Source organism: Amphiprion ocellaris, chromosome 23 (assembly GCF_022539595.1).
Source record: "Amphiprion ocellaris isolate individual 3 ecotype Okinawa chromosome 23, ASM2253959v1, whole genome shotgun sequence".
Lineage (NCBI taxonomy): Eukaryota > Metazoa > Chordata > Actinopteri > Pomacentridae > Amphiprion > Amphiprion ocellaris.
Window position 1 is genome coordinate 1,660,650 of NC_072788.1, and position 11,793 is coordinate 1,672,442.

Here is an 11,793-nt window from a genome sequence, read left to right on the forward strand (position 1 = left end):
GTTCTGTTTGATGCATCTTTAGCGCCACCTAGTGGAGAAAATCTACATATTCTGAACACTGCAGCTTCATCAGGAAACCGGACAGGATGTAAAGAAACACAGTCAGACTGTGTGGAAACAGATTCCAGGTGTGGAAACTCAGTCAGATCTATTATTGAAGATGTTAATTAGAGGATTATAATATTTATAATAAGGGAGAAGAACGTACAAATACAAGAATCAGCCAAGTTTAGTTTTATTTTAACACCAAATTCATATTTATAACAACACAAAAATACAAACTGCAGAGAAAACACTTTAATATCAACCATTTAACACTGAACCAGCAGGTCATTATTATTATTATTATTATTATTATTATTATTATTATTATTATTATTATTATTATTATTATTATTATTATTATGTCAGTTTGGGGTTTCCTAAATGAAGCCAAATGTTGCATGAAAATGTAAATTTTTGTAATTCTAGTCAGTTTTTTGGGGTTTTTTTTTAATCAAAAAGAAAAAATTAGAAAATAATTGTCACTACAAATTAAAGTCAACACATTTCATCTTCTGATACACTCAGAAACATCCACCATCACAAACAGAAAATGTCAAAATGTCAAACAGAAACAGTATTTACAGAAACTAACCACAGTTTGAGTACAGCGCAGTGTAATCTACTCTAACACATGACAGTAATCAGATTACTTCTAACAGTAGAACTAGTAATCTCTCTGATGTCAGATTACAAACTACCAGTTTAGGTTTATTTTATATTAAATTCAGGATCCACAGCAGGAACTCAGTGAGTCTAACTTTAATTACTGAGATTCTCTGGAATCTTTATTTTAACCTCTTTTGAAAATATTTTGAGAAGTTTAACACAAATGAGTCATTTTGGACAGTTATGAAGTCCTTTTTTACTAGTTTTAGCAATTAATGGGTTATTTTGGTCAAATTTTGAGTAATTTTGCAAAGACTTTGACTAATTTTGGACCAATATTGATTCATTTGGGGTCATTATTTGTCCATTTTGGGTATATTTTGAGCTCTTTTTCACATTTAGAGCCATTTTGGACAATTTTTAAGTTATGACTGAATTTTAATTCATTTTTGACCAATTTTATCTCGTTTTGAAAATATTTTAGGTAATTTTGTTCGGATTTCCAGTAATTTTTAGTTACTTTAGACATATTTACAGTTAATGTGGACAATTTAGGACTATTTTAGGACAAATTTTGACTCATTTTGAACATGTTTTGAGAAATTTAACACAAATTAGTCATTTTGGAAGGTTATGGAGTCATTTCAGACACCTTTTTTTTTACAAATTTTAGCAATTAATTGGTCATTCTGGACAAATTTTGAGACATTCTGGACAAATTTTTAGTCATTTTGGACAAATTTTGAATCACATTGAATAATTCTTAGTTCATTTTGGGCATATTTTGAGCTATTTTGCACATTTAGAGTCATTTTGGACAAATTTTAACTCGTTTTGGACAAATTATTTAGTCGGTTTGAAGCAAATATCAAGACGTTTTAAATGAATTTTAAAGCAGTTTGGACTAATTTTCGGTCCTATTACACAACTTTTGAGTTAATATGACAAATACTTAACATTTGCAAAGCCTCTGATCATTTTGGACCACCATTTCACAATTTTTGTCACTTATTTTGGAGTTTTTAGTCTTGTTGGACAAATCTGAAGTCACGTTGGACAGGTTTTAGCTCTTTTTGGATGAATGATGTTGTACAGGGATGTACTGACTGCTGCTGGACGTGGTTTGGGTGAATGTCGCGTTTTGAGGTGTGTTGGTGTAAAAAGTGGAATACAAGAAGATTAGTGGATCAAAGCAACCTCCTAATCTGAATGTTTAGTTTGACATGAAGAAGACAGATCCAGTGAGATGCTAAGAAGAGGATGAGGAGAAGGAGAAAGGAGAGAACAGGAGGACGGATGACGGAGGTTGAGGGGAGGTGAGCAGCTGATCACACCAGGCCGGTTCATCCAGGTTTATCTCCACGAAAGGCTCGTTGGAACAAACCGCTGGGCAGCACAGAGGGACAGAGGACATTTTAGATTTAAATCGGCCCAAAACATCACTGAAATACAGTAATCTCTTGTATCATATGCCATTTAGAGCTATTTTGCACATTTAGAGTCATTTTGGACAATATTTAGTTTTTTTCTGAATTTTAATTCATTTTGGACCAATTTTATCTTGTTGTGAAAATATTTTAACTACTTTTGGTCAGGTTTCCAGTAATTTTGAATTAGTTTGGACACATTTAAAGTTATTGTGGACAAATTTTGACTAATTTGGGACAAATTTTAACTCGTTTTGGATAAATTTTAACCTCTTTTGAAAATATATTGAGAAATTGACACAAATGAGTCATTTTGGACCAATATTGAGTCATTTCTTTCTCTCTGTCTCAATGTTAAGAGATGTCAATTTAACACAGAGAAATAAATGCTCATAAATGCACAAATTGTACTGTTAGACAACCAAAAGGTGCTAATTTACCTCAAAATAATAAAAATCTATCATGGAAATTAGTTTTTGTAGCCAATATTTTAATTCTTAATTTAAGTGTTAGCATGCACGCTAGCAGCTGTGTACTGGTATTGACATCCTCAAAATGCTAAAATATCTTTCATATTACTACAGTTGGCTTAGCATGACATTTGCTTTGGATGCTTTTAATCTGACATTTTAAATTCATTTTTATCCTTTTAATTAGCTACCAGCTTCCCTCCATTCTGCCTGTGCTAAGCTAGGCTAAACAGTCATGTTAACATGCTGAGAGGTGTCAGTGAAACAGAAATAAAAAAATTAAATACTCCCGAATGCATAAATTGGGTTGCTAGAAAACTTAAAGCACTAATTTACATACTGGCAAATAATACAGAATAGAAATCAGCAACGAAAATGTTTTTTTTCAGTGAGAAGCTGAGTGTTAGCATGCATGCTAGTAGTCATATATTGGTATTGACCTCCCAAAAAAGGCTAAGTTATTGTTCAGTTTTATACAGTTAGGTTGCATTTTATCATTTTCTACAGAGTTGTGTACTAAATTTGACTTTAAAGCCAAACAGTTAGCAGAACATGTAGCCTCCACTTATTTTAGCAGTGAAAAATAAACTCTGAAATGTTCAGAAAATAGAAAATCCAATGAATTAGTTCAGATGAGGGCTAAATATTTAGTCAGTGTGTCTAAATGCTCTTACAGGGATTGTTGTTGTTCTCGTTCTGCTGCTCTTCAGCATCACCGAACATCAGACTGGGACTGTCCAGGGGCTGCACTGGGTCAGCGTCTGGCGATTCACTGGTGTTACTGGTGGGTGATGTCTCCAAACCATTGACATCCAGATGTTCCTGAGCAGCTGCTCACAACAAGAGACGACATGTAGGGGGATATTTTAGTTAATTCACTTGTAGTTTTACAACATTTTAGTTATTCTGAGTCCATGTTTGACTGTTTTATTCTAATGTTTAATTCTTGTGGTGTCTGCACCTATAAAATCCAAAACCTGATTTATTTTGTCAGCGGCCTAAAATTTGTCCAAATTGACCTGAAGTTTCACCTAAAGGACTTAACTGACTCAAAATGTGTCTAAAATGACTTGAAACTAGATCAAAATAATAACTTCTCCGAAATGACTCAAAATTGTCCAAAATCCATAAGACTCATCCAAAATGAAAAAAACTATCCAAAATTACATGAAACCTTTTCAAAATTATTCTTAATTAGTCCTAAATAGCTTAAAATTTGCCTAAAATGATTTAAAATGTGTCCAAAATGAAAAAACACTTTCACAAACTTATATAAAATGATCCCAAATTGGTGAATAATCACTAAATTTGTCCAAGAATGGCCCAATATTGGTCTAAAGTGACTTAAATTTGTTCAGAATCACTCAAAATTTGTGCAGAATTACTTGAAATGTGTCCAAAATTATTTGATATTTGTACAAATTGACTCAAAATTTGTCCAGATTTACTAAAAATGATCCAAAATAACAAGAATCTTTCCACAGTGGTCTAAAATTTGTCCAGACTGACCTGAAGTTTCACCTAAAGGACCTAAAATGTGTCCAGAATGACTCCTGATGAAATAAAACATGACAGGAACACGTGGAACCGAGTCCTGCTGGTGATAGTTTGATGCTTCCTGAGGTCATGTTTCAGTGTAACACCTGTCCCCCAGGTAATTTTCCTACCGTTGTGTCCACTCGAGGACTTTTCCTCCGTCAGACTGGTTCCGTTGGCAGCCGGAGGAGCTTCTTCGGTCATCGTGTTTTCTTTGGGAGTCGGTCGCTCTGAGATAAAACACACAGAAACACATGAGGAAGGACTCGGACGGCTTTACTGTAGCTGAAGTCCGGTTCCATCCACAGAAACACACCCAGGTCGTCCAGGTAAACCGGCTCAAAGGTGCCGATGGGCAGGTTCGGGTGATCCACCGGACCGGGACGATGCAGGTCGAAGGAATACGTCTGGACAGATAAATAAAAACAGTTCAGGAGTCTGTACTTTAACACACTAAGACGTTATTGTGGTTCAGATTCTCACCCTGGAGGCTCTGCGGAGGAAGTAGAGGATGACACACAGAACGATGATGACCAGGACGATCATCACCAGGAACACATAGCCTGAAAACACACATTTCATCCAACATTTTAAAACACACTGGGACAGATTTAAAGGGAAATAAATACTTTACTGCCTCGTTTTATTTATATTTTTATCATGTCATTAATTTATAATATTCTATATTCCTGTCATTTTCTGAAGTTTTCTTCCACTTAAGTATAGTATAGTACAGTATAGTACAGTATAGTATAGTAAAGTATAGTAAAATATAGTATAGTACAATATAGTATATCATAGTACATAACAGTATAGTATAGTGTAATGTAGTGTGGTGTAGTATAGTGTAGTATAGTGAAATCTAGTAAAGTAATAGTATAGTATAACGTAGTATAGTACAGTATAGTATAGCATAACATAGTATAGCATAGTACATAATAGAACAGTATAGTAGAATATATATTACACACTAATGAAAGCACGTTAGTTCAACATTTGATGAGAAAACTTGTGTATTTCTACCAAAAATCTCAAAAATTGCACAGTATTTTGCCCCAAACTATATCAAATTTTAGAAATATATTCACAGTATTCAGCTTAAATCTAACAGTCTTTGGTAAAATAAAACGGAAAAAATGGCAGATTTTTATATATTTTTACACGAAAGCAGGATTTATACACAATAATTTCTGGAGGAGTAAAAGTATCTAACTTTGTATTGTTTTATTTAGTCTTTTTTTTTAGTTGGACAGTGAGTAAAATATGGAATATTTCTAATCTTAATGAAATTAATTAAAATTAACAGAAACATTCTCACCCCAGGAAGTATTTCCATCTTCCTCCTCACTAGGTGTTGCTGAAACAAACAAACAGTAGATTCATTCATTCACATTAAACTAATACAAGAAACTAGGAAAATCTGAATATGTAATACATAATGTTAATTTGTAATAAATATGAATATATTATATAATAATCTTTGATGTAGTAGCATGATTCTAATATGTAATATTGTAATATTATTGATGTAATATAATAATAATACAGACATCTGAGTCTAATTTGGCAAATTAATAATGAATATGATAATATAATAAGGAATATTCCAGCAGCTCAGACAACAAAAAATACAGAAAAATAACTGAAAACACATAAAATACAGATATTTTTGATATTTCAAATACATTTGTTTCCCAATTTTAGTGCATAAAACATTGTATGCACAATATAATTTAATAATCTTGTATATTCAACATTCAGCAAATCTAAATAATAATGATAAAACATGTCAAAATACTTATGATTCTAACTGCAACATATCAATCAATATCAAGTGTGATATGAATTTATACCTATAACTTTATATAAAAATCATTGATATTATTAGTATTCCTTCTAACAATAATAATAATAATAATAATAATGGCAATGATAATAGTTATTATAGTTATTAATATTATCATTATTATTGTTGTTGTTGTTGTTAATATTATTATTATTATTATTATTATTATTATGAAAATAATCACAATAATACACCTCATAATACTACTAATACTACTACTAATAATAAAAATAATTATTATTATAATTGTATAATTATTACTATAATTATAATTTCATAGTATAAATAATAATAATAATAATAATAATAATAATAATAATAATAATAATAATAATAATAATAATAATAATAATATTAATATAATAATAACAGGGGCTGCACAGTGGCGTAGTGGTTAGCACTTTCACCTTGCAGCTAGAAGATCCCTGGTTCGCGTCCCAGCTTTCCCGGGATCTTTCTGCATGGAGTTTGCATGTTCTCCCTGTGCATGCGTGGGTTTTCTCCGGGTACTCCGGCTTCCTCCCACAGTCCAAAAATATGCTGAGGTTAATTGATCATTCTAAATTGCCCGTAGGTGTGAATGTGAGAGTGATTGTTTGTCTCTGTATGTAGCCCTGTGACAGACTGGTGACCTGTCTAGGGTGTCCCCTGCCTTCACCTGAGTCAGCTGGGATAGACTCCAGCCCCCCCATGAGCCTAGTGAGGATTAAGTGGTGTATAGATAATGGATGGATGGATAATAATAATAATAATAATAATAATATAATTAGAGTGAGGTAATTCTTATTATAATTTAATATTATATATTATTCATAATAACAAAATAAAGTAAAGTAGTGTCAGAAATAATAATAATACTAATAATTATTATTATGATGAATTACAACAACAGACTTTATTTTGGATCATATTTAAAACTTTATATAAAAGTCATTGATATTTATTATTGTTAATGTTATTATTGTTAATAATTAGAATAATTAGAATAAGGAAATAGTATCATAAATAATAATAATAATAAAAATGGCAATGATAATACATATAAGTAATAAATCTAATAAATGTAATAAAATCAATAAATAAAATATAATGCAATAAAATTTTAAACTACTTCTAAAAATTGATCCATTTCCAGACAGTTCTTTATCATGTTTAATATCTGAGTGACTAATGGAGTGTTGGGTGTTAGTTTGTTGTTTCAGGTTAAACGTTGTTGTTTTCAGGTTAAGTGTTGTGTTGCGGTTCTTTTTGTGTCTCGCTGAAGCTCCAGTCGTGTTTGTCTGCTGACATTTATAGAACGCCGTAGTCACAGCTGTGGTTTGACATGCAGGAAGACAAACTGTGAGTTGGAGACGGTAACCTAGGTAACCTACTGGCTTCGGGTGAGGTGAGATCCGTCGTCATAGAAACCGTCGTCACGTGAACGGAGGCTGAAGACTGTGACGAACCTTCAGTTGTCGTTTCATTACCCGGCGTTCCTACTACAGGCTGTAAAAGAGAAAAATTACAACAAAAAAAACAGCAAAGTGTCAGAAAACAAACATTATATAACAGTACAATAGTTTAACATTTAAAAGCTGTAAAAATACTAAAAAAATAGCAAAATAATGTTTTTAGCTGATTTAAATACAGTAAAAGTGTGGTTTTATGGTCATACATTGTAAAAGAACTAAAGAAAAGAAATAGCTTTTCATAAAAACATAGATTTTTGATTTTTTTTAAGTCAACATGTAAATTACTAATTTTGTTATTTATTGTATAATTACATTATCTTTAATTTCTCAAAAATGGGTTTAAGAAATGTTGAATTAACAATTTTTAAAAATAAGATCATATATATCTTTAAAATAATATTTTTCCTGCCTATTTTCTTACATTTAACATGTAAATTAACACTTTTTTCTGTGATATTTACTAATTATGATGCATTTATTGACACTTTGTTAAACTACAGACAAATAAAATAAAAAAATATTCTTTATTATGTTCTAATATTCTACAATTTTTTACATCATATTTTTTATCACCTCTCCTGACAGATTTCCACCTTTTTTTAAAAATGTATTTCTTATTTTTTCACTTAATTGTTTACTTTTTTGTAGAATGTGTAAATGTAGCTAAATGAGTTTCTTAGTAATTATAAATGATTTAACCGTCAACAGCTGCTCTATAAACAGCCCAGTAGCAGGTTAGCCTGTTAGCTAGTTAATTTTTCCGGCGTCTTGGCACACACAGTCCAATCTTTTCATAATTTACTGGACAAGTTCAGATTTTTCAACGTGCTCCAGATGAGTTTAGTGAAAATGGTGAATAATATAAAAGAGAATCATTGGTTTAGTGACTGTTTTAACCTGCTGCAGGTACAAAGGAACTGTAAGTCAGTGGACTGTGTTACCGTGGAAACCGTCTCCACCAATGCTGGGCTCTGATTGGTCGCTGTGGAGCTGTTAGCGTCATGTCTGGTGTCATTCAGAGACTGTGGAACCGTAGGAGTGGAGGAAGCTGAAGACGTGAAACAGAATCAGACTGATGAGTTTCAGGACAGGAAGTTAGAAAACAGACTCCAGAACACAGAAGAAGGACAGGAAATAAAAACATCTGACCAGTGGGTGGAGGATGGAGTAGTTCAAAGTGTTAGAGAACGAGAAATAAGAATACTACATGATAGAACGCTACGACGCAGTATAATACAGGATAAAATGACTATTCTGACAAAAGAGTAGAGATCATCACAGTATAGTGTAGTATAATGTAGTGTAATGGTATAGTATAGTATAGTATAGTATAGTATAGTATAGTATAGTATAGTATAGTATAGTATAGTATAGTATAGTATAGTATAGTATAGTATAGTATAGTATAGTATAGTATAGTATAGTATAGTATAGTAACGTACAGTACAGTACAGTACAGTACAGTACAGTACAGTACAGTATAGTATGGTACGGTACGGTACAGTACAGTATAGTATAGTATAGTAGATGATAGTGTAGTGTAGTATTGTAGATGGTAGTATAAGATAGGATAGGTCTGGTCCCCGTAGTATATCAACATTTTCCATTTTAAATCTCACAAGGAAAATCTATTTTTTTTTACTTATACACACGTTTACCTGTAAAATCAGCATAAATAGAGTGAGGTAAATATACAGATGTGAACAGATGTGAGCAGCAGTTTACAGATGCAGGTTTTGTAGAGATTCTGAGTCCACCATACCTTCATTCTCCGCTTTCTCGTCGCCACCTGGTGGAGAAACTGTAGTTTGGTTTTCTCCTCTCGACACAGAAGAAATCACCAGAACTGAGACACAGAGAAAAACTGAAGTTCACACTGAGATTCCAAACTGTTGTTAGCAGAGAAACACAACGACTGAACAGACAGAAAACATATGTAAACATCTGAATCACCAGCAGGTTGAAGTTATCCATAAAAAATCACCTAAATTAACTCATTTATCAGAGAGATAAAATGTGAAATATTCAGCAGATTTTCAGCTTCCTGATGGTCAAATATATTCTGACCTCCTCAGAATCAGCTGTTCTTTTTAATCTACAGGTTTTTTTTTTTAATAAAGCAAAGTTTTACCTTCAGACTAGGAATATTTTCAGAGTTGCAGATCCTTGAAGTTCATAGAGGAGGGTCCAGATTTATGACTGATGAAGTGATGAGGCTCAGACATGATGGCAACATTAAGTAAGATGCCAGTTTTGATTTGATTTGAGAAAGTGATGGACTTTTTATTACTCTTTTGTCTAACTTTGAGCATCAGTATTATGGGATGTATCGTAGTTTGAACAGTAAAACTGCAGCAGTTTAATGACATAGAGTTCTAGAAACAATCATTGGTTCCCTGGATGTGTTTCTGTTTTCTGATAATTGACCAGAGAAAACTTTAAAAAGGTCATTGTGGGTAAACTTTCCAGGTTCATATCAGCATGTGTGATAGGTGGTTGGTCAGAACAAGTTCTAGACAATGAAAGGAGCATTTTTACACACATTTTTGGTGTCGGTCGTGAACGAACCGGCTCTAAAAGCCGTCTCCAGAGACTTACAAAAAAAAATTCCATAGAATTGAATAAAACACTGTTCTATCAGAAACCACCCTTCTTGCCCCAAGATCCAAAAAGCTGGCCTGCAATGACAGTAGAGCGGTTGGTGAAGCTCTTCAGACAGAAGATCCAGCCAGTCAACTCCTCTACAGCAGAACACCAACAAGAGCAACCACAAGCATCTGCTGTCTGGAGGTTCTCTGGAGAACGAGCAACTTGTGACACTACAAGAAGGAATCCATCAGCAGATGCAATGCTGGAAGTGAGATCATATCCCACTGAGCTGGTGGGAATCCAAGTGTTCATTCCACCTTCGTCTTCAAAGAGCAGATCACACCAGAGAGGAGAAACAGGATCAACCCCTCAAAGTTGAGGCTGAATGCCAATCTTCACTAAAGACACAACTGTTACCTGGATGCTGCTTTTTCTATTTGTTTTGCACTTTTTAATGTATGTTTTGTTGTTAATAGTTAGAAGACCTATTTAAAACCATCCTGATACCAGGATCATCTTCTGGATGTGGAACAACTATTTTCTAATGCAGTCATATTTTTTACTCTGGTAATGGAGCTTCTGGCTTTACCTGAACTCTCTATCAGGCCTACACTCGACCAGCAAGAGGCGCCTGATCCTGATCCAACCACACAACTGGGCATGAGGTGGATATCTAGACTCTTCTAGTCTGTGGTTCCCCGGTGGTGGAACGAGTTACCAAACTGTTCGATCTGCAGAATCCCTCTAAGAAGATGCTAAAGACCTTTGAACTTGGTGAATTATCAGTTAACAAACACATCCAGGGAACCAATGATGGTTTCTAGGACTTTATGTCATTAAACTGCTGCAGTTTTACTGTTCAAACTATGATACATCCCATAATATTGATGCTCAAAGTTAGAGAAAACAGTAAAAAAAAAAAAAAAAAAATCTGTCACAGTTTATCAATCCAAACCAAAGCTGGCATTTTGGAATATGTTGTTCTGTCCAACCAAGAACCCAGAAATACAAAAAAATTGTCCAAAATGACTCGAAATTTTCACAAAAATGGCAAAATGTTTTTGCAAAACTGCTCAAAAGTTGTCTCAGTGAGTCAAAACTGGTCTAAAATGAGTTAAAATTCATTTTTGGTGGACTTTTTCCTTCATTTCTGACCGTCCTCTATGGACTTAAAATGCCTGGAACCTGAAAATATTCACAGAATGAAGATAGAACTTAAATAAAGTTCCTGCAGATCCAGAAGCAGGAGGATCTGAGGAGGTTCTTGGTGTTTAGTTTAGTCGGTCTGAACTCACCCAGGAAACAGAGTCGACTCTTCAGCCTCATGGTCGTCTCAGACCAGCTCCTCTCTGATTTACCTTCTCGGTTTTTAGATCCTCGCTGAGCTGCAGAGTTTCTCTTTTATTTTCTGGATTTTGTTCCTCTTTTTTTTTTTTTTTTAGATCTTCCTCCCCGTCGCTCTTGCTTCTGATCGCCTCTCAGTTCTTCTTCTTCCTCCTCTTCCTGCTTCGACCTGCAGCTCTTTCCTCTTCCTCGTTGCGCTGCGATGAGTTTGGTTTAAAATTTGTAATCATGTAAGAATCATTTCAATCTCTCAGCTCCAGACTTTATGCAGAAATGAAAGAAAAACAAACACAGGGTTCAGGATTCAAACACTAAGAGTTCTGGAAGACACGACAGACAAAATAGACTTTACTGATATATTAAATACAACAAATCAACATTTTAATGTCTTCAGACACACTGTTAGAGGGTTTTATTGTCTTGTTTGTGTTGTTTTGTGTCTCATTTGTATTAATTATTTGTCTTATTTGTGTTGT

General features: G+C 33.5%; 1 protein-coding gene across 1 annotated transcript; it reads right to left on the reverse strand.

Annotated features, from left to right (window-relative positions):
- Positions 1–217: 217 nt before the first annotated feature.
- LOC129348091 (uncharacterized) lies at positions 218–11,479 on the reverse strand. Its single transcript, XM_055007497.1, has 10 exons — positions 11,269–11,479; positions 9,147–9,230; positions 8,326–8,432; positions 7,304–7,418; positions 5,403–5,441; positions 4,568–4,647; positions 4,401–4,491; positions 4,216–4,314; positions 3,223–3,378; positions 218–2,037 (listed from the first exon to the last, which is right to left on the reverse strand). Exons 1-10 carry the CDS (start codon positions 11,297–11,299, stop codon positions 1,901–1,903), a joined length of 939 nt encoding a protein of 312 aa, XP_054863472.1. The 5' UTR covers positions 11,300–11,479; the 3' UTR covers positions 218–1,900.
- Positions 11,480–11,793: the final 314 nt, after the last annotated feature.